Source organism: Oncorhynchus mykiss, chromosome 5 (genome assembly GCF_013265735.2).
Source record: "Oncorhynchus mykiss isolate Arlee chromosome 5, USDA_OmykA_1.1, whole genome shotgun sequence".
Taxonomy (NCBI): Eukaryota; Metazoa; Chordata; class Actinopteri; order Salmoniformes; family Salmonidae; genus Oncorhynchus; species Oncorhynchus mykiss.
In genome coordinates this window covers 58,807,008-58,830,646 of record NC_048569.1, presented here as the reverse complement: position 1 = coordinate 58,830,646, position 23,639 = coordinate 58,807,008, and the positions used below count along the sequence as shown (strand labels likewise).

At 40.2% G+C, this 23,639-nt stretch overlaps 1 protein-coding gene across 1 annotated transcript; it reads right to left on the bottom strand.

Annotated features, from left to right (window-relative positions):
- Window positions 1-2,141: 2,141 nt before the first annotated feature.
- On the bottom strand, window positions 2,142-22,077 carry LOC110524164 (CTD small phosphatase-like protein 3). Its single transcript, XM_021603552.2, has 11 exons — window positions 21,399-22,077; window positions 11,980-12,109; window positions 11,750-11,884; window positions 9,443-9,554; window positions 7,674-7,785; window positions 7,454-7,540; window positions 7,251-7,313; window positions 5,442-5,521; window positions 5,084-5,210; window positions 4,892-4,987; window positions 2,142-3,758 (listed from the first exon to the last, which is right to left on the bottom strand). The coding sequence occupies exons 1-11, from the start codon at window positions 21,498-21,500 to the stop codon at window positions 3,693-3,695; spliced, it is 1,110 nt and encodes a 369-aa protein (XP_021459227.2). The 5' UTR covers window positions 21,501-22,077; the 3' UTR covers window positions 2,142-3,692.
- Window positions 22,078-23,639: the final 1,562 nt, after the last annotated feature.

The window sequence follows — 23,639 nt, the reverse complement described above, 5'->3', positions numbered from 1 at the left end:
TTACATTGTATTATTTTTAATCCCAACCCTCTGACTCCACGGGAGGCCTTTTGGTAGGCCATCATTGTGAATACGAATTTGTTCTTAGTTAAATAAAGGTTCAAAAAATAACAAATGTCAAGGTTAAAATGGTCTGCTCCATTCGCGCCAGTCTGCATTATGAACATCTGGGCCGTTTTTCCAAAATGATGTGTATTTGACCTATTGGCTAGGATTGAAAGCATACAAATACACTGCTCAAAAAAATAAAGGGAACACTTAAACAACACAATGTAACTCCAAGTCAATCACACTTCTGTGAAATCAAACTGTCCACTTAGGAAGCAACACTGACTGACAATAAATTTCACATGCTGTTGTGCAAATGGAATAGACAACAGGTGGAAATTATAGGCAATTAGCAAGACACCCCTAATAAAGGAGTGGTTCTGCAGGTGGGGACCACAGACCACTTCTCAGTTCCTATGCTTCCTGGCTGATGTTTTGGTCACTTTTGAATGCTGGCGGTGCTTTCACTCTAGTGGCGGCATGAGACGGAGGATACAACCCACACAAGTGGCTCAGGTAGTGCAGCTCATCCAGGATGACACATCAATGCAAGCTGTGGCAAGAAGGTTTGCTGTGTCTGTCAGCGTAGTGTCCAGAGCATGGAGGCGCTACCAGGAGACAGGCCAGTACATAAGGAGACGTGGAGGAGGCCGTAGGAGGGCAACAACCAAGCAGCAGGACCGCTACCTCCGCCTTTGTGCAAGGAGGAGCAGGAGGAGCACTGTCAGAGCCCTACAAAATGACCTCCAGCAGGCCACAAATGTGCATGTGTCTGCTCAAACGGTCAGAAACAGACTCCATGAGGGTGGTATGAGGGCCCGACGTCCACAGGTGGGGGTTGTGCTTACAGCCCAACACCGTGCAGGACGTTTGGCATTTGCCAGAGAACACCAAGATTGGCAAATTCGCCACTGGCGCCCTGTGCTCTTCACAGATGAAAGCAGGTTCACACTGAGCACAAGTGACAGACGTGACAGAGTCTGGAGACGCCGTGGAGAACGTTCTGCTGCCTGCAACATCCTCCAGCATGACCGGTTTGGCAGTGGGTCAGTCATGGTGTGGTGTGGCATTTCTTTGGGGGGCCGCACAGCCCTCCATGACCTCGCCAGAGGTAGCCTGACTGCCATTAGGTACCGAGATGAGATCCTCAGACCCCTTGTGAGACCATATGCTGGTGCGGTTGGCCCTGGGTTCCTCCTAATGCAAGACAATGCTAGACCTCATGTGGCTGGAGTGTGTCAGCAGTTCCTGCAAGAGGAAGGCATTGATGCTATGGACTGGCCCGCCCGTTCCCCAGACCTGAATCCAATTGACCTGAATCCAATTGAGCACATCTGGAACATCATGTCTCACTCCATCCACCACAGACTGTCCAGGAGTTGGCGGATGCTTTAGTCCAGGTCTGAGGAGATCCCTCAGGAGACCATCCGCCACCTCATCAGGAGCATGCCCAGGCGTTGTAAGGAGGTCATACAGGCACGTGGAGGCCACACACACTGCTGAGCCTCATTTTGACTTGTTTTAAGGACATTACAAAGTTGGATCAGCCTGTAGTGTGGTTTTCCACTTTAATTTTGAGTGTTACTCCAAATCCAGATCTCCATTGGTTGATACATTTGATTTCCATTGATGTGTGTGTGATTGTTGTCAGCACATTCAACTATGTAAAGAAAAAAGTATTTAATAAGAATATTTCATTGATTCAGATCTAGGATGTGTTATTTTAGTGGTCCCTTTATTTTGAGCAGTGTATAATAAATAGAACAACCTCATCACTGACTTGAATGAAGACTCCTGTTCTATTCATTCTATTTACAGTATATGCATTTAATCCTAACAAACAGGCAAAATCCAGATTGAACATTTTTGAAAATAGGCCCAGCGGATTACATTTGGAATCTGAGACATGTAATAAACCAAACAAGTCACGAGTAGGGTACATTAGCCAAACAAAATACAGATTTACTACGTAAACTATAATAACCGTTGTGCAGATTTGAAAAGTGGGCAAACAGGCATCGAATTGAACCCATGCAGAATTTGTATGTAAGAGGAAATGTGCATTTGCATGTGAATTGATGACAATTGCAATCATTAGGAGACTAGTGATTTTCTTTATTGACAAAGATACTTAAGTGGTCTATTGATCAATAGTACATAAATCTAATACTCCCGTTTCAAATTACAAGAGGAGCAATATAAAAGACAGCCTCATTTGTTTGATTGACCACTACTCAATGTTTAGTTTATAAATAGTTCAGAGCAGTCCAAATATCCATACAACAGAATGTACAGCGAATGTGCCGCCCACACGTATTGTTATATTAAATTATGCTAAGAAAAAATGCTACATACTTTCGAGGGATGCAGAATTACTGTTGTTTAAATGTATTCCTTCCATCCAACTTCGTTTTCCCCCCTTCCCCCAACTTTTGTCTTATAGCACAATGAACTTCTCAATCAAATTTCAAGAAAAAAAATAGTAAGGTTCAGCCAACCGCCCACCATAGGCTTTCATAGGATCGCGATGCCACACATACACTTTTCTCCGTACCATGTCACACAGACCATATGGAGCAAATACATCAAAAGCGTAGCCTATACACCAGGGGGTTTGGGGGCTCTGTTGTGTCCAGATCGAAAACAAATCTGACTTCTATCTTAATAGAAAGTCACCAGCAGGTGATCAATCAAATAAAAACATTATGTCATGCACACCGGTCCACCCAGAGATTTAAAAACAAATCAGTTACTTCAACTTTATTTTTTTATTTGCAAGCATGTAGGTTTCCAAGACATTCTGAAATGAACCTACCCTGACCTTTGTGTCGACAGAAAAGTGACCATGTGCCAACCCCTGAGCGACCGATTTGTGAAGTATGTTGAAACTTAAGGTAAGAGAATAGGGAAACCAACAATAGCCGTCTTTGGGTTCTAACCGCATGTGGGGGGAAACGGAGTAGAATTTCACATTAGCTTTGGCAAGACCGTCTGTTGAAAGGAGGGATGGGGATATGTTCAAGTTTGACAAGTTAGTTCTTAAAATTAATATTTCCAGGTCAATACATTGTCAGAATTCCATATAAATATACATTTCACAGATTAGTACAAAAAAAACAAATCAAATAGGCTAACCATGAACGTAATATGTTGGGAGTAGATGCGTGACATTTCTGCAGTGTGGGCCTACTAAAAAAGGCACTCAAAGGGAGACGATATGCGCGTAAAAATTCCCAGAATTATCCAAACAGAAAACTAAATCATGACATTTCTCAAATAAAAGCTGAAAAATACCATTATGGTTCAAGTTGTTTGTTAGTTACAGAAACTGCTCTGGCTGTTGAGGTGATACATACTCTGATTATTTTAGTGACAATATGTAGATCACTTTTAAAAAGCTATTTTCTGTCAATAAATTAGTATGATTAAGTATAAACATTTGAAGTTGCTATTTCAAGTGGTTTTATTTTTTTCTAACTATTAGGAATGTTTTGCTCTGCAGAGTGATAGTGTGGAAACTTATCCCAACTGTACATGTTTGAAATTAACAGGGATCATACAGAAGGGCAAGGATAGTACACAAAGATCCAGTTCATGTTCACAATTAAACACATTCCAGGATAAGGATGATCAGAAGCCTTTTCTCAATCCTCAGAGAGCAATCTGTGAAAGTGGTCCGTCCTCCTCTTCAGTACTTCCCGGAAATCATCCTACAGAAAAATTGTGATTTCAAATTAGTAAACATCAACTATTTCTTTGGTAAGTCAATTGCTGGTGATGTTTCTTTTGGAATACAAGTGGTCTTGAATGACATTTCCAAACATAAAACAAGTTTGACTTGTGGTATTTTGTAGAAGACTGACTACGTGTTTAGAGATTGACTCAAGGTTTGTTCCTCTGCTTTCTCTACACCCAAGGGAACATGTTTTTCACAAGGATCCCATTGTATATCCACTTCCCGAATTAGAGCTCTGTAGCATGTGAAGTTTGTTTGGTCTTCTAGGATTAAATCCAGTTTGACAAGTATACTGAACATAAATGCAACATGAAACGATTTCAACAATCCTACTGAGTTTATACATAGATATCATTAAATTGAAATATATTAATTAGGCCCTAATCTATGGATTTTACATGACTGGGCAGGGGTGCAGCCATTGATGGGCATAGGCTCAGTCATTCAGAATGAGTTTTCCCCCCAACAGAGAAATATTTGTAATTTTCATCAACTGTCCAGGTGGCTGGTCTCAGACAATCGCATAGCTGAAGAAGCCAAATGGAGATCCGGGGCTGGCCTGGTTACACGTGGTTTGCGGTTGGACTTAATGCCATATTCTCTCAAAATACGTTGGAGACGGCTTATGGTAGAGCAATGAACATTCAATTCTATGGCAACAGCTCTGGTGGACATTCATGCAGTCAGCATGCCAATTGCACACTCCTTCAAAACTTGAGACATCTGTGGCATTGTTGCACATTTTAGAGTGGCCTTTTATTGTCCCCAGCACAAGGTGCACCTGTGTAATGATCATGCTGTTTAATCAGCTTCTTGATATGCCACACCTGTCCGGTAGATGGATTATCCTATCAAAAGGAGAAATGCTCACTAACAGGGATGTAAACAATCTTGTGCACAACATTTGAGAGAAATAAGCTTTTTGTCCATATGGAAAATGTATTATTTCATGAAACATGAGACCAACACTTTACATGTTGGGTTAATATTGTTGTTCAGTATAGGTAGCAAATTATGGAAATGTAAAGATTTCTTTAAAAAAGACAATACCCAAAATAAAAATACTTATGCCCTGTGAGGTGGGATACCAAATCATTGTCAACTTACTGCTCCTGACAGTCTCTCAAGACATGGGATGAGCTTCTGAAGTTCTTTGTCATCGTCATTTCCAGACCAGCTTTTGATGGGAAGCACATTCATCAGCTGCAGAAATAAAGTAGGAAGTTTATTAAAACCACTCTGCATCCAAAAAAACCAAATCATTTTATAATTAAGTGAATAACATCACAGCAAATGTACATGGTAGGGGTACGTGTGTGGAGCGTTGTCCAAAACCACTGTCTTAGCAAGGTCCCTCTCAAGTACACCCAAGTCCTTGACATAGTGCCCCAGAACACAGGTACAGTTCTGTTGATACAAACGGTGTCTATAAAAGGAAAAAAAATACAAATAAAAAAAAAGGAGATTAATGCACATTTCAAGTACATCCAAATATCAACTGAAATATGGTCCTCAAATCATTCAAATCAGATTATATTGTCAGCCTGTCTCTGGTAAACAAAACTCTGCAGCTACAATATCTCTAAAAAACAATACAGCAAAACAAGTATGGCTAAAATAAGACAGGAACACAAGTTACAATGTTAAATTCTCATACCGAAAAAGCATTCTCTTTGGGTCCAAGATGTCCAGGATTTTCTCTGCATATTCTTTCTTCGCAGATGTATAAACAAACATCTGAAAACAAACACATTTGATATATTTAATTAAATGTCCTTAACCCCCTTGAGTTGGTCCATGCCCCTGCAAAAATCAATTAGCATAATACAAAAATCCCTATACAAATTCATCAGTTTAAACCAGATGTTTTTTTTGTTACATTGAATGCATCTCAATTCAACACATCTGTGGTGAAAGGTGACAGAGCTACAGTGGTGTTTGCCAGACCATGAGACATCCATAAAATTGGTCACCTCACAAAATCGTCTGTAGCGTCCAAACGGTTTGGCCTACAAACTATTACAACCCCTCTATGGAAAGACTCTCACAAACACGATGGTGTTCAGAAAGTATTCAGACGCCTCGACTTTCTCCACATTCTAAAATGTATTATATTGTTCCCCCCCCCCCTTATCTACACAATACCCAATAGTGACAAAGTAAAAACAGGTTTTTCATATATATAAACAGATATCACATTTACATAAATACTCAGACCCTTTACTCAGTACTTTGTTGAAGCACCGTTGGCAATGATTACAGTCTTGAGTCTTCTTGGGTATGACTACAAGCTTGGCACACCTGTATTTGGGGAGTTTCTCCCATTTTCTTCTGCAGACCCTCTCAAGCTATGTCAGGTTGGATGGGGAGCATTGCTGCACAGCTATTTTCAGGTCTCTCCAGAGGACATTCCGAGAATTTACCCAAAACCACTCCTGCATTGTACTGGCTGTGTGCTTAGGGTCGTTGTCCTGTTGGAAGGTGAACCTTTGCTCCAGTATGACTTCCTGAGCACTCTGGAGCAGGTTCTCATCAACGATCTCCCTGTACATTGCTCTGTTCAGCTTTTCCTTGATCCTGACAAGTCTTCCAGTCCCTGCTGCTGAAAAACATCCCCACAGCATGATGCTGCCAAAACCATTCTTCACTGAAAGGGCTGGTGCAAGGTTTCCTCCAGACATGACGCTTGGCATTCAGGCCAAAGAGTTCAATCTGGGTTTCATTAGACCAGAGAATCTTTTTTCTCATGGTCTGAATCCTTTAGGTGCCTTTCGGCAAAGTCCAAGCAGGCTGTCATGTGCCATTTACTGAGGAGTGGCTTCCATCTGGCCACTCTACCATAAAGGCCTGATTGGAGAACCTTCCAGAAGGACTACCAATCTCCACAGAGGAACTCTTGAGCTCTGTTAGAGTGACCATCGGGTTCTTGGTCACCTCCCTGACCAAGGCCCCCCCCCCCCCCGATTGAGTTGGAACTACCAAAACCTATTTTCATTTAAGAATGGAGGCAACTGTGACCTTAAAATGCTGCAAAATTGCATCTTGTCTCAGAGCTCTACTGACAATTCCTTTGACCGCATGGCTTGGTTTTTGCTCTGACATGCACTGTCAACTGTGAGACCTTATATAGACAGGTGTGTGCCTTTCCAAAGCATTTCCAATCAATTGAATTTACCACAGGTGGACTCCAATCACATTGTATTTACATCTTAAGGATGATCAATGGAAACAGGATGCACCGGAGGTCAATTTCAAATCTCACACCAAATGTTTTGAATACTTATTTACATAAGGTATGTTTTTTAAAACATTTGCAAAAAAATTCTAAAAACCTAACAAAATGTGGAAAAAGTCAATGGGTCTGAATACTTTCCGAATACGCTGTAGCTTAGTAGAACCCCCACAATGGCTGATATATATATACATAGCACACATAAGAACTTAGCAATCAAGCCTAGAAGCATACCTCAAAATGTTTGGTCATGGCTTCCAGAAATTCTTTCACATGTGGTCGTAGAATCACGTAGACCTATTGAGTTAAGAGAAGATATTACAATCTTCTCTGTTACTGTCATTATAAAACAGGCATTCATTCTATCTAAACATTTCTTTAAAATAAACTCAACACCAGTCATTACAAGTCTAGAAGGAACTGGTTGATTCACTCACCTTGTACGGATTGTCCTGGAAACATGTGCGGAAGGTATACTCTGCATCCTCAATCACATTCAGAGAGCTGTACATGAGTGTTTCATCCTAGAACACAGAAATAATTCCAAACAATTGGTACCACAGTGTTTGATTTAACACATAAAATAAATATTCATATACAAATCAGGTAAATGCTTTGTTTAGTCACTGAACTCAAAAAGTTAAACCCAACACTCACCAGATCTAAAACTAGCGTAGCTTGGGGAGTACTCCTCGTCTTAGGTGGAATGTCTCTTATGCAGGGTTTGGATTGCTGGCACTTGGATGGAATGTTCTTCATGAAAGAGAAGCTAAAGACAACAATGCAACAGATTCAAATTACTTTCAGGACAAGGGAGAGAGTCCTCCAGAACCACGGACAATGGGAAAGCGATTCTGGGCAGTGGATTATTTCAGAGGTGCATCACAAAGCAGGAACTATTAAGTCGGTCAGGCTGGCCAGCTAACTTGTAAGTTATTTGATACCATTTTGGTGGTTTGTTGATAACTCTTTGATCCTGCATTTTAATATAACCCAATAGGTGATTCAACTCAATAAGTAGACATTGGATTTAATAAAATATGTTATGGCGTGCAGAAGGGATGCACCAATATTTTTTTCTGACACAGATAACCAATATTTTTTCCTGATACAGGTAACTGATATTTTCAATTTTAGCGGCCTTTTAAGCACTCGAGTACAGTTAAATAGTTAACACACACATGGACGCAGCGGTCTAAGGCACTGCATCTCAGTGCAAGAGGCGTCACTACAGTCCCTGGTTCGAATCCAGGCTATATCACATCCGGCCTTGATTGGGAGTCCCATAGGGCGGCGCACAATTGGCCTAGCGTCGTCCAGGTTTGGCCCGGGAAGGCAGTCATTGTAAATAAGAATTTGTTCTTAACACACACACACACACCAAAAAGTTATTTTATTGCCATTTACTAAATGTCCCCAATTACCAGTAAAACAATCAAAACCTATTTATTTCACTTACTCGCTGTTTCATTGTTCAGTCATTTCATTCTCAACCAGGATTTCATCATACATGTCAAGCAGTGAAGTTTCAGCTGTCTGTCTATGGCCTCTCTTCCTCGTTGCGCACTGTCACTGTGTCCATTTCCATCTTGTCCAGTTGTTTACGTGAAATGTTACATACACTTTGCTTCTTGTCTGTGTCAAAGTAGCGGTCCTTGTACTTAGCATCGAGCATGGTGACAACACAGTAAAAAGGCTCAGAGAGAATACCACCGAATCGCTTGTTCACAGCCTTCAGTACTTTTGTAAGTTTTAACCCCACGGTCTGTGTCGGCAGTTTTGTTGAGCAGGCGTTTCAATGCCATGACAGAGGGTATCACGTCTGCTGCAGACACAATTAATTATCTTATTTCTCAAGTCAGTGCGATTGGTGATAGGTGTTCATGTTTCCAAGTTTCAAACATGTTCTCAAATGCCATTGAAATGGCAGCAGCGGTAAGAGAACTAGCACATTCTTGAGCATGGAATATGGCTTGCCTCAGTACGTAATCCTCGTCGACCCACTGTGCTGTCAGACTCAGCATGCTCATAGGGCTGACATCGCTGGTCAAAATGTCAGTCGTGACGCCCATAGCAAGTAGCATAATGAATTCCATTATTTTGCCGTTAATGGATTTTTCCTGAGTTGTCTCGCTGAAATTTTCTTACTCTTTCAAATGACTGCTCAACCTGAACTTATTAAGTTGTTGGAAGTGTGCACTTAGTATTTTTCTGCTTTTGTTCTGTGTAGCGCTGTATTCTTCATGGCGTCATTATGTCATCTACCTACGTTATTCGCATCAGCTTTGACATCGTTTTTTTGTCATTTTTAAGCTAATATCAGCCGATTCCGATATGCTCACCGATATATTGTGCATCCCTAGAGTGCAGCCCTATAATTGTATTCCACAGCACCAAGAACACAATATAAAAATGGCATAACTCACGGGCTGAAAGTGTCATTGCAGTCCTCATCTCCAGCGAGAAGGCTAATGGAACCATAGCCAAACACACACTGCTCTGGGCTCATCACATCACCACTGCTGGGGGTTCTCACATCTGAATAGGAAAAAACTGCCTTGATTATAATGAATAGGACTCATTCACCCTGGTATATGACTAGACCAATTAAGATGTTACTTTGCTGACCTCATCCACTCTTGCCTCAAGAATCACAGAATGACATGCATGTTTGATAAACAATGCAAGTCCTTGCTAGCCTATACAGTAGTTTGTTAACCTGTTAGATCTCTAGGGGCGCTATTTCATTTTTGGATAAAAAACGTTCCCGTTTTAAGCGCGATATTTTGTCACGAAAAGATGCTCGACTATGCATATTCTTGACAGTTTTGGAAAGAAAACACTCTGAAGTTTCAGAATCTGCAAAGATTTTGTCTGTAAGTGCCCCAGAACTCATTCTACAGGCGAAACCAAGATGATGCATCAACCAGGAATTAGCAGAATTTCTGAAGCTCTGTTTTCCATTGTCTCCTTATATGGCTGTGATTGCGCAAGGAATGAGCCTACACTTTCTGTCGTTCGCCCAAGGTCTTAGCAGCATTGTGACGTATTTGTAGGCATATCATTGGAAGATTGACCATAAGAGACTACATTTTCCAAGTGTCCGCCTGGTGTCCTGCGTGGAATTCGGTGCGCAATTGCCAGCTGCTCGTACTTTTCCATTTGATATAGGGGAGAAACCATGTGTCCAAGAACGATGTATCAATGAAGAGATATGTGAAAAACACCTTGATGATTGATTCTAAACAACGTTTGCCATGTTTTCAGTCGATATTATGGAGTTAATTTGGAAAAAAGTTCGCGTTTTGAGGACTGAATTTTCGGATTTTTTTTGGTAGCCAAATGTGATGTATAAAACGGAGCTATTTCTAATACACAAAGAATCTTTTTGGAAAAACTGAGCATCTGCTATCTAACTGAGAGTATCCTCATTGAAAACATCAGAAGTTCTTCAAAGGTAAATGATTTTATTTGAAGGCTTTTATGTTTTTGTTGAAATGTTGCGTGCTGGATGCTAACGCTAATGCTAACGCGAAATGCTAACGCGAAATGCTAACGCTAGCTAGCTACTTTTACACAAATGATTGTTTTCCTATGGTTGAGAAGCATATTTTGAAAATCTGAGATGACAGTGTTGTTTACAAAAGGCTAAGCTTGAGAGATGGCATATTTATTTCATTTCATTTGCGATTTTCATGAATAGTTAACGTTGCGTTATGCTAATGAGCTTGCTGATAGATTTACACAATCCTGGATACAGGGGTTTTTTCATAGCTAAACGTGACGCAGAAAACGGAGCGATTTGTCCTAAACAAATAATCTTTCAGGAAAAACTGAACATTTGCTATCTGAGAGTCTCCTCATTGAAAACATCTGAAGTTCTTTAAAGGTAAATTATTTTATTTGAATGCTTTTCTGTTTTTTTGTGTAAATGTTGCCAGCTGAATGCTAATGCTAAATGCTACGTTAGCCATCAATACTGTTACACAAATGCTTGTTTTGCAATGGTTGAGAAGCATATTTTGAAAATCTGAGATGACAGTGTTGTTAACAAAAGGCTAAGCTTGGGAGCTAGCATATTTATTTCATTTCATTTGCGATTTTCATGAATAGTTAACGTTGCGTTATGGTAATGAGCTTGAGTCTGTATTCACGATCCCGGATCCGGGATGGGGAGACCAGAAAGGTTCATTTGAAACTGACAAATGACAGTTTCTCTGTAAACAAAAAGGGCTACCCAACGGACCCCAGAAAGTGCCAAATCATGATGGCCTATTCTCCAAGACGAAGAAAGTATGTTCTGCTTTACACAAAACATTTCTATCCGAACGCTGTGAAAAACTGCACACCCATGTAGTAGCCTCTGGTCTTTCAGGCGGACTATTCCACCTAATAAATCAAATCTAATTTTGTCACATGCACTGAATACAACAGGTGTACCTTACCGTAAAATGCTTACTAACAATGCAGTTCAAGAAATCGAGTTAAGAAAATATTTACTAAATAGTGTTTCTTATTATTATCCAAAAGTAACAAGAAAATTACATAACAACGAGGCTATATACAGGGGCTACCTGTACCGAGTCAATGTGCGAGGGTAGCGACTATGCATAGATAATAAACAGCTAGTAGCAGCAGTATAAAAACACTTTTGGTCCTCGACACTTTTGGTCCTCGACTTGGCGCTCCGGTACCACTTGTGTGGAAGTATGCAATTTTGAGCCTATACTTACTTTCCTTGGTAGGAGTGAGGAAACGGACAACGGGGGAGTAAATATTTCGCACAGTGGAATTGAGGGGAAAGGAGGGGTTTAGCTCCGACAACACCCGGTGATGGCGCACATTAACGGGGGTCTTGAAGTCCAGATCTAGAAATGTATACAGAATGAGTCAGTCAGTATTGAGTTGCCATTTTGAAATAAATGTCAATAGAGCAATTGCATTCACCAAAATTAACAGGTACCTTCTCTTTCTTCATAGTCTGGGGCTGCCACCCTTTTCCTCCCACGCCCTTGTACAAGAGGGCGCTTTGTAGAGGTGGGGATATCATCAGAGTAGAGTGACTGGTCGTATAGCTGTTGTACCTCTTCATCCTACACACAGAAAATATAATTGAGACAACAGTATGAAAAAGTAGCCAAAAGTTCTCAAAAGGATCAGAATGCCCCCCCTACAGCTAAATGACGTAGAGAGCAGAGACTAACCGATTGACGGCCAAGTTAGCTACCAAAGCCTGCTAATTTTAGCCCTACTAGCCTGCATTAGGTTAGCCCTACCAACCTGCATGAGTCAGCCTGTTGCTATCAACACCTAGCTTACATTAAACTAAACTAAATTTTAGAAAATACATAAACACCATCTAACCAGTTAGCCAGCAAGCCTAGCCTGGCAGGCCGCCCCAGCCTAGCCACCCGCCCAGCCAGCCTAGCTAGAGAACAACCACAGACGAGATTAGTTATAAATATATTTGGAAACACTAGGCAGGAACCCACAGAACACAAAAAATGCCAGCAGATAAAGTAGAGAAATCGACTTACTGATTGACTTAGCTACCAAAGTCAAAGAGCCAAGGAGAAGCAGCTAGCTAACCAATAGGATATAGGTTACAGGCTTCACATTAACACTAAGCACAGAACCTGGTTTCTGTCAGAATATCATTCCCCAACCCTGCCTTCCACTGGTTATATTAAGCCATCAAAGTCCTCCGGGGTGAAACGCGCACCACATACAGTAGAAGTGAGCATGGTCCTCCTACTCCAATACTCTAGCTTCAACCGGACAAACCGTTCCGACTTCAGTTTACTTCTCATTTTTGGGCCATAAACAAGTCGTAATCCCTTCCTTGTGGGTAGTACAGCACTAGTTACAAATGAAAACTACTCTAACACTCACTCGCTCGACTACCAAACACACAGGACATGGTTTCATTGTGGATGTACATAGTAGCTTACCAGCGCCAACACTTGGTTTGGAATGTAATTACATGTTAGCATGGCTAGTAGCTAACATTAGCAAGCTGGAACTAGCTTCTCTTTTTTTTAGCAAGCTGGACCTAGCCTTTTTATTATTTTTATTTTATTTTATTAACAACAAATCAATACATAAAGCACATGAGGGAACAGAAGCATACATAGATTACAAACAATGGACAATCGAGCTAGGGGGTACAATATCACAAGGACCATAACCTCTGGGGGCCGTATTTCATTTTTGGATGAAAAACGTTCCCGTTTTAAACAAGATATTTTGTCACGAAAAGATGCTCGACTATGCATATAATTGACAGCTTTGGAAAGAAAACACTCTGACGTTTCCAAAACTGCAAAGATATTGCCTGTGAGTGCCACAGAACTAATGCTACAGGCGAAACCAAGATGACATTTCATACAGGAAGTGAGCCAGATTTTTGAGGCGCTGTGTTCCAATGTCTCCTTATGGCTGTGAATGCGCAAGGAGAGAGCCTACACCTTGTCGTTTCCCCAAGGTGTTTGCAGCATTGTGACGTATTTGTAGGCATATCATTGGAAAATTGACCATAAGAGACTACATTTACCAGGTGTCCGCTGGGTGTCCTCCGTCGAAACTATTGCGTAATCTCCAGGTGTGCGCATTTTTCCATTTTGAACAGAGGAGAAACCAAACTGCCAAGAGTGACTTATCATCGAATAGATATGTGAAAAACACCTTGAGGATTGATTCTAAACAACGTTTGCCATGGTTCTGTCGATATTATGGAGTTAATTTGGAAAACAGTTTGCGTTATGACTGAATTTTCAGGTTTTTTCTCAGCCAAACGTGAACAAAACGGAGCGATTTCTCCTACACAAATAATATTTTTGGAAAAGCTGAACATTTGCTATCTAACTGAGAGTCTCCTCATTGAAAACATCCGAAGTTCTTCAAAGGTAAATTATTTTATTTGAATGATTTTCTTGTTTTAATGCTATGCTAGCTACCAATACTCTTACACAAATGCTTGTGTAGCTATGGTTGAAAAGCATTTTTTGAAAATCTGAGATGACAGTGTTGTTAACAAAAGGCTAAGCTTGTGAGCTAATATATTTATTTCATTTGCGATTTTCATGAATAGTTAATGTTGCGTTATGGTAATGAGCTTGAGGCTATAATTACGCTCCCGGATACGGGATTGCTCATCGCAACAGGTTAAGGGACATACAATTCTAACAGCTTTTTTGTTAGTAGAGCATATAACCGTCTTAAAATACAGTTCAATTTATTTTTGTAGGGTACAAAAATATAGTTCTGTTTGTAAATTTACATTTATGTATATGAAATTTGGCCCAAAGAATAATTAAATTAATTACAATAAAAATGTTTCAGCTTATGTATGTTGTATGTAAAGAATCGAAACTGTACATCTCTCCACAAATGATAAACCTACTGATGTCTTGCCACAGTTCTTACATGCATACAATGCCAAAAAAGACGCACAACTGTTTCTGGGTGGTCATTACAAAAGGAGCAATTGGAGTTTGTTTTCCTTAAACTTCTTCAAATAGTGGTTGGCAGGATAATATTTATGAATAATTTTAAAGGAAACTTCCTTAATTTTGTTAACATGTGTGGGGCAACATCCAAACTTTTTTCCAACAGATATTATCAATAAATCCATTCCAATAAGGCATGACATAATGTATAGATACAACATCCTGCTGAAACAAGGTTCGTATCGCTCTGTTGTTGAATGGACCAAAAGAAACAAATCTTTCCTACTGATGAATCAACAGAGTCAATAGAAGGTAGGCTCTGAGGGTCAGGTCATGACACGTTCCTGAATAACATAGCAACACCTGAGGGAATGGCATCTAAAACAATTGCAAAATCTTTAGGTGTTACAGGGACCTTGTAAAGTGATAAGAATTCTTTGTAACTGAGTAAAAGACCCTCTGCATTTACCAGTTGGCTCACCAATAGGATATTATTTCAGAACCAATATTCTAAAAACAAAGAAGTATTTTTATACAATATATCCCGATTATTCCATATATAATATCTGTGTGGAGAAAATTTGTGTTTATAAATTAAGGACCATGACAAGAAAACCTGCCGATGAAAAGCAGAAAGTTGCACTGGAACTTTGTCAATATTAAAATTGCAAAACAACATGAAATTAAGGCCACCAAAAGTAGAGAAGACATGATGAGGAATACAATTCCAGATAGAAGTGGGTCTTCTTAGGAATTGTTTTATCCAATTGGTCTTAAAGGTATTATTTAAAGTAGTAAAGTCCAGAAAATTCAGTCCACCATTCTCATAAGTGTTCATTACAACAGTTTTCCTAATGTAATGGGTGCGGTTTCTCCACAGAAAGTTGAAAAGCATCTGGTCTATCTCCTTGCTTATTTTACTGTCAAGATATAAAAGATAAGAGCACCATATGTTAGTCTAGAGATACCGCCGGCCTTGGTTATTAGGACTCTACCTTTTAAAGGTAAGTCCCTCTGTAGCCATTGATTTAGCTTCTTGTGTTTTTTTTTTTAATAAGATGGTTAAAATTTAGTAAGCCTCTAGACTTCTGATCCTTTGTAATGGCTATGCCTGAATATGTAAGTTCTTATTTTACTGGAATACCATAATATGAAGGTGTCACACAATCTTTGACAGCTATGAGTTCACATTTATTAATGTTAAGATATTGACCAGACGCTTTGGAAAAGGATTGTATCACATTGATCGATATGGGAATTTGGTTAACGTCTTTCAGAAAAAGTGTAGTATCAGCCAGCTGGCTTGTAATAATTTCTTTACCAGCTATGGAAATACCTTGTACAGGACTATTATTGAAAGAATTTGCAAGAAGTTTGGTGATTAATAAAAACAGGTACGGAGAGAGAGAGGAATTGGGCAAGGTTGTCCTAACTTTTTATGGCTGCAGGGGCAGTATTGACTAGCTTGGATGAAAAGGTGCCCATTGTAAACAGCCAGCTCCTCAGTCGCTAATATATACATATTATTATTAGTATTGGATATAAAACACTAAAGTTTCCAAAACTGTCCAAATATTGTCTGTGGGTATAACAGAACTGATATTGCAGGCGAAACCCAGAGGAAAATCAAAGCAGGAAGTGGCTTCTGTTTTGAAAACTCCATGTTCCATAGCCTCCCTTTGCTGGATTTAAAGGGATATGAACCAGATTCCTTTTCCTATCGTATCCTCAAGGTGTCAGTCTTCAGACAGTTTCAGGCTTTTATTTTGAAAAATGAGCCAGAAAGATAACATCGCGTCAAGTGGTCACATGAGTTTTGCTCGCGCAACAGAGTTTGGATACGTATTGCTTTTCCCTCTCCTACTGTGAAAGACATTTGCAGTTGATATATTATCGATGATATATTTTAAAAACAACCTGAGGATTGATTATAAAAAACATTTCACATATTTCTGTGGACATTATGGAAACTATTTGGAATTTGTCTGCGTTGTCGTGACCGCTTTTCTTTGGATTTCTGAACATACCTCCGTTTGTTTGGCGTGTTATTTTGGATATAAAAAAAATCATCTTTATGGAACAAAAGGAACATTTGTGTAACAGTCTCGCGAGTGAAAACATCTGAAGATCAAAGGTAAAAGATTAATTTGATCGCTTTTCTGATTCGTGACCAAGCTACTTAATGCTAAGCGTACATAAGGTTTTGTCGTGCGATCGATAAACTTACAAACGCTTGGATTGCTTTCGCTGTAAAGCATAATTTCTAAATCTGACACGATAGATGGATTAACAAAAGGCTAAGCTGTACCTATATTGCACTTGTGATTTCATGAATATAAATATTTATAGTAATATTTATTCAATGTAGCGCTATGCTATTCTGCGGTTGTTGATGACACTTAGTGGGATTGCAGCAATAACACGTTAACTCAAATCTAGGTGAGGTGCCATATTTCAATTTGATAGAGCTGTTACCATTTGCATAGAGAGGCTTAATAGCCTTACAGAGAAATTCCCCAAAGCCAAGTCTCAAGGGAGTGGAAGAGAAACCGATGCTCTACTGTGTCAAATGCTTTATAAAAATCTAAAGAAATAATATGAAGCTATCCTCAGTTATTAGGTCTGAGTAGTCAAGTATGTCTAATACTAGTCTGACATTGTTAGAAATATGTCTGTTCCTCATGAAGCCAGACTGTGTTTCATCAATGATTGCATCCAGGACTTCTTTAATTATTTTTGCAAGTAGTAAGGCTAATTAAGACGACAAATTGGACGCCAGTTATCAATGAGCAGCACTTCTTTTTTAGGATTAGGTATTAGTGTTATTAACCTCTAACTCATTATAAGGGAAGTTATCTTAATGATCACCTTTTCCTCCTCAGCTCTTCTGGTCTCAAATTTAAAGAGCTCCCAGTTCTTGCAATAAGATTTTTCTTCACAAGCCCTTTCCCAAAAGTGTGAGAGCAGATCTTTAACCATATCATTATTTAATAATGAGCTATTTAGCTTCCAGTAGGATGCGCTACCAAGGTTAGTATCAGGGGTAAATATTTTGATATCAATGTAAATAGCCCTATGGTCTGTGAGGGGAGTAGTACAAATATTTGTAGTAACACACTCACTATCAATACATTTGGATATAAGCCAAAAATCTATTCTGGATTGTCTGGAACCTGTTTTGTTACTCCAAGTGAATGATCTGTCGGCCAGAAACCTCTCTCTCTCCATATATCAGTAAGATCAAATTTTTCCATAAAAAGTATTAAACTCAAATTCTGATTGGTTGGCCTACCTGGCGGCCATTTATCAGTTGAATTATCTATTGTAATGTTAACCTCTACGCACGGAACCCGGTAGCGGGATGAAACTCGACAACATACGAAGTGTCTCATGTTTCGAAAGCCTAGAATCTTGCTAATCCAACTGCGTTGTCAGATTTAAAAAAGGATTTACTGCGAAAGAATACGATGCGATTATCTGAGGATAGAGCCCCATAAAAAAACAACTATTTCAACCAGCACAGGCGTAACAAAATCACAAACTGCAATAAAATAAATTGTTTACCTTTGACAATCTTCCTCTGTTTGCAATCTCAATGCTCATTGTTACACAATGGTCTTTTGTTTGATAAAATCCACTTTTATAGCCTAACACGAAACATTTTGTGAACCGCTTGTGTCGTGAATTCCGTCTCATTCCATTTGACGACACATTCGATGTAAATACACACACAAAACGTGACTTGTCCAGTCATGTTTGGTTTCATTGCAATCAACTGGTTTGTTTGGTATTAGTGTTATTGGTTGTGTTACAACTGGTTTGTAACACAACCAAACCTGATGGGTCATTTTGCGGGACGTATTGACGGAAAGAAACCGATTTGAAGACAACAAGTAATGACATCATTGTGCACCAATGATTTGCCCTCTGTTGTTTCGCTGATTGACTGTATTTTAACCCAATGACCACTGATCGTCTCGAAATCTAGCTGGGTAGATAGCCAATGAGCTGAGGTAAACGGCAATATGTAATGTTTATGTGTTGGAAGACCAACCCATGTAGTAAACTCCGGCGTAAAGAGGTTCATTCGCAATTGACGATTCATACCGGAAGGAACAAAGCATGTTGCGTACAGCATTGTTTTGGTAAAGCGCATATTTGCCCTCATGTTTTTCACTGAAATTGACCCCATCATCCTATCTGAATGGTTGTTTTGTCTTGTTCATTTTAAAGATGATGAAACAATAAAAAGAAAAATGTTTTTTTTCCATTGTATTATCTAAACCAGATCTATTGTGTTATATTCTCCTACATTCAATTCACATTTACACAAACTTCAGAGTGTTTTCTTTCAAATGGTACTAAGAATATGCATATCCTTGGTTCTGTGCCTGAGCTACAGGCAGTTTATTTTTGATTTATTTTACCTTTATTTAACTAGGCAAGTCAGTTAAGAACAAACCCCAGGGTAGCCTAGTATGTCTTCAGATGGAAATTGAAAAAAGTACCTCTAAGAGGTTAAGTCCCCTCCTGTCAATAATAACGAATTGGGAAATTCAGATAACCAATGAAGTATATATATTTCTCTATAGATTCAAGCAACTCGTCATTCCGAGTGTAGAATAGTGGTCATGTTTGGTGTTGTACCCGTAGAAGTTTACAGTAATGAGCGTAATGTCATTGTAACTGATCACAAGACAGATAAAGTGACCAAAGGGGTCACATTCCGAGTGTAGAATATTACCACCAAAGGTATTTTTCATTGTAGTGACACCAGCAGAGCGTTCAGATCCATGGGAAAGCCAAATATTGTTGCCCCACTGTTACTTCCATAAGTTGGCATCAGCCGAAATTGAGTGAGACTCTTGAAAGAAAAGCTCAAATCTGTTTGAAATTGCAAATAAAAATAAGGTATTGCGCTTCACATTGTTTCGTAACCCCCTAGCATTAGAGAAACTATAGACAAAGACAACACAACAAAGATTATATAAAAGTATAAACTGTAGTAGGATGAGTCAAAGACGTAGGAGCAGTGAACGTAAACGATAAGGAACCGAGATCTGCACCATTTAAGTCAATTTAAATTGAAAATAGCTTATTCCATAACGTTTGAGCTAGACGTTATCTGGCTTTTAAATTCAACTGAAAATTATGTTCAAGACCAAACCAAGGGTTCTTGTAGTAAGAGAGACTAAAAACCCTCTTTAGTGTAATCAGGAACTATTCTGAGAAATAAAAAACAAATAATTTAAATAAAAGGGTACCTACTATTTTAAGTGCATATGAAAGCTGATCATAAAATAATTGAATAAAATATGTTTCACATAAAACGTTCCTAAGACCTTTTTTGGAAATAAGTATTAATAACTAAATGGAGCAATAACTGTGTAAAGTCAGAGCAGACCTGTATGCCCTTTAAAACATTATCTTAGTTACGGTATACATTCAAAAAAAAAAATCTTTGTAAGTTTGTAAACAAAATGAGGTCTTCTGGTCATACAAGAACAAACTAATACATTGAAATACCTGAGTATTCCTGAAAAATAGTCACCTGATGCTTGTTAGGTAAACAACATAAGGAAAATGAGAATACCATGGCTGAAACCATCAACCTGTTCCTTCTAGTGAGATTTTAGGGAGGAATATGGATTTCTGAACCGTTGATGAAGCCTCGTCCTCCGAGGAAGTAAGCAGCCTTTCCCTAATTTCGTGCTATCTTGATCGTTGGCCACAACTTGTTCCTTCTTTCTAGGTCCTCCGGGCTGAGATGCTCGGCGAAACGCATATCATGGCTCTGAAGGAAGGCGTTCTTCCTAGCAGCTTTCCAGACAGCATCCCTGTAGAATCTGGCAGTGAAGAGGATGATGATACCGCTAGGTCTTGAATCGTTTTGCTGTTGCTTCTTGCCGAGGCGATGCACAACGTTGATGGTATCACCAACTTTGTTCTTCTCTGCAGGCAAAACTTCTTGGCAGATACGGATAGCCTCTCCTCGCACATCTTCATTCTCCACTTCTGGCAAGCCGTAGAGTCGCAGGTTCCATTTTCTTGTGTATTGTTCCAGATCAGTGAGACGTCACCACATGCAAACTCCAGTCTTTTTCAAGCCTTCGATAACCATGGTGTTCGCGCCTACCATTTTCTCAATGGCGTCACAACTGGAGTTGATGAGTAAGGAGAGGGTAGCCACGATGTCAGAGTTCATGTTGGGTTTTTTGGAGGGTGGAGGTTTGCACGGAGTAACCGGTAAAGAGGGGAATTCGTCATCTTCAACAGCATTCGAAAGCATGATATTATCCATAGGCCAAGCGTAGTTATGGCAGTTGTCTATAAGCACGTTTCTCTCTTGTTGACTAGCAATAGAACAGCTAACTTCTGCCTTTTTTTGTCACGACTTTGCATGGACATGCCGAAATAAATGATCCAATTATCATTCCAGTCACAGGAAAGGTCTTATATCTTGAACAAATAAAAATAATGACTTAAGGTTTTTATTTTTTTTCCACAATCTTTCTGAAGTTTGGTACGGAACTCGGTTAAAAAAAGCGTCTGTTCAAGCCGCCATTGGGCACCATCTCAATTGTTTTACTTTTCGAATTGTACAAACATAGCTAGGGGTCGTCACAAGTTGCCACAGCCAAAGACTAAACCCACCTATTTCTACAATCTCTCTCATAATAATCTGACTATAAACCTTAACCACACTGCCAACCTTATTAATAACCTTAACTGAAGACCAAAAATAGTGTTTTCATAAATCTTTACGATATAACCAATTTGACAACCTTTAGCTAGCTAACGTTAAACCAGTTAGCTATCAAGCTCCTATGCCAGTTAGCTACTGTGGTTTGTTCGCCAACGATAGTGCGTAACACGCATTCGAAGTTCTCATATTAAGCCAAGCAATTTTGGCAAAACAAGTTTCTCGACTTACCTTTTGAGTTACGTTCCGCGCCTCTCTCTTTGAGTTCCACCGACCATTAAACCGTGCTGATGAAGGGTCAGCAATACTTCGAGACCGAAGTTTCATCTTCATGAACTGAAATGTGTTGTGTAGCTACACAAACATTACTCGTTATACAGCTCGTGAAAATAATCATGTGCCTACTCAAAATGTCGATAGGAAAAACCAGTTCCTGTTTGTGATTGTCTGTCGTCTCCAATTCGTTCTTGTGCCGTATTTTTTTTTTTTTTTTTATCTACCGGAAAGGTTCACACAAAGAGAGTACAGTAGGAAGATAGGCAGAAACTGCTTCTCCGATATAAATCCCCGATCACGTTTGTAGGCGATGTTGGTTATCTAAACTCACGCGCAGAATATGTTATCGGGTCTAACGGTCGTCTCTCGCCCAACTGTGCATGTAAAGGCCGGAAAATCAAAGGCACTCTGTCGATATAAAATATATTTTTGACAAAAATTAGATTGGAGTATTAACATGTTCAACTACTTAAGGCATTGGCTCGAATCTAGGTTGTGCCTTTACATTTCTAGAAAATTAAGGAAGAATTGTTCACTTCTCTCATTGACTTCTCAATCTCCAAACCCTGACCTGGTCTGCTTGTTGTTTTACAAGCGTTCCCGGAAGTCTTGCGATGTTGCGCCTCTGTGTTTAGAAACTCCGTTCTTTACAGCTGCTGTGGGATACCCTTTTCATGCTACTTCGATACGAAGTGATTTTCGCTAACCCGAACCCCCTTCTTGACATTAACCTCAGTCTCCTAACCTGCTACGAAAAAGTCACTTCAGTATCGAAAAGGTATGAAAAGAGTGTTTCCCCTATGGAAAGAGAGCCCATGACACAACTTCTGCTTTTGGATGTTAACAAGGCGACACTCAGAGATAATAGAGAACACATCGTGGATATAACCCTTTTTAGCATGGGCATGGCCATTGAGGACTTCCACCATGCTTCTGCCATTTTAAAGTAGTCAATTAGGTGGGGATTCCAATGGGTTGTAGCCTCAAAGGTGCTGCCCATGCCGTCACAGACACTATAATGGCACCGATATAAAGATTAATACTTTATCTTATGGCGACACTCCTAATGTAGCAAGCATAAAATAAATGCCTGAATCTTCTATTTCGCTTGAGGGTCTATGCTAGTCACTCAATGGGATATCCTTCCGCCTGGCGGCAGGATGAGTCGAGATATTAATATCAGAGTAATTTCATGCCAAGGGTGTGATGTGCATGCCCCCACCCCCTGTAAATACCTGGGAGTGTAGCATCACTTCCTCTTTTCATCCCTCAGCTACGCATGTGTTGAGTATACTCCATTTTGGGCGATGCTTGCTCTTTGCCGAATAGTGAGTCCCATAGGGCGGCACACAATTGGCCCAGTGTCGTCCGGGTTAGGGGAGGGTTTGGCCGGGGGGCTTTCCTTGGCTCATTGCGCTCTAGCGACTACTTGTGGAGGGTCAGGCACCTGCAAGCTGACTTCAGTCACCAGTTGAACAGTGTTTCCTCCGACACATTGGTGCGGCTGGCTTCCGGGTCACGCAAGCAGGTGTTAAGATGCAGAGCGGCTTGGTGGGTCATGTTTCAGAGGATGCATGACTCGACCTTCGCCTCTCACGAGCCCATTGGGGAGTTGCAGCGATGAGACAAGATCGTAACAACCAATTGGATATCACAAAATTGGGTGAGATAAAGGGGTTAAAAATAAGAACAAAAGAGAGAGGAACACACAGTGCCCCCTCTGGTTCTCGATATCCACCCCCCCCAGCTTGGCCTAGATGCCCTGGCCCACCAGTGGCTGATTCAATCGATCCTGGACAGAATCAGGGAAATGGGTCACCAGGTCCTTCTGATTGCCCCGAGATGGCCATAACGCCACTGGTTCAGAACAATACTGTCACTCCTAGCGGGGACAGCATGGGAACTACCTCGGAAGCCGGGCCTATTGTAACAGGCGGCATCCGAATCCCTCCGGCCTGCAGCTGTGGGCCTGGCCGCTGAACAGCGAAAATGGTCTGGTTTACATCTGAGCCCTCTGTTGTTAACATCGTACAGACTGCCAGGAACCCGTCTACCATGTCAACCTATGACACAATGTGGCACATGTTCTGCCAGTGGTGTGAGGAGCAGCGGCTTGCTCCAGAATCTTGCGGCATAAAAACCGTGGTCCAGTTCTTGAGGTCTTTGTTCAATGCTGGCAGGGCTGCATCCACACTT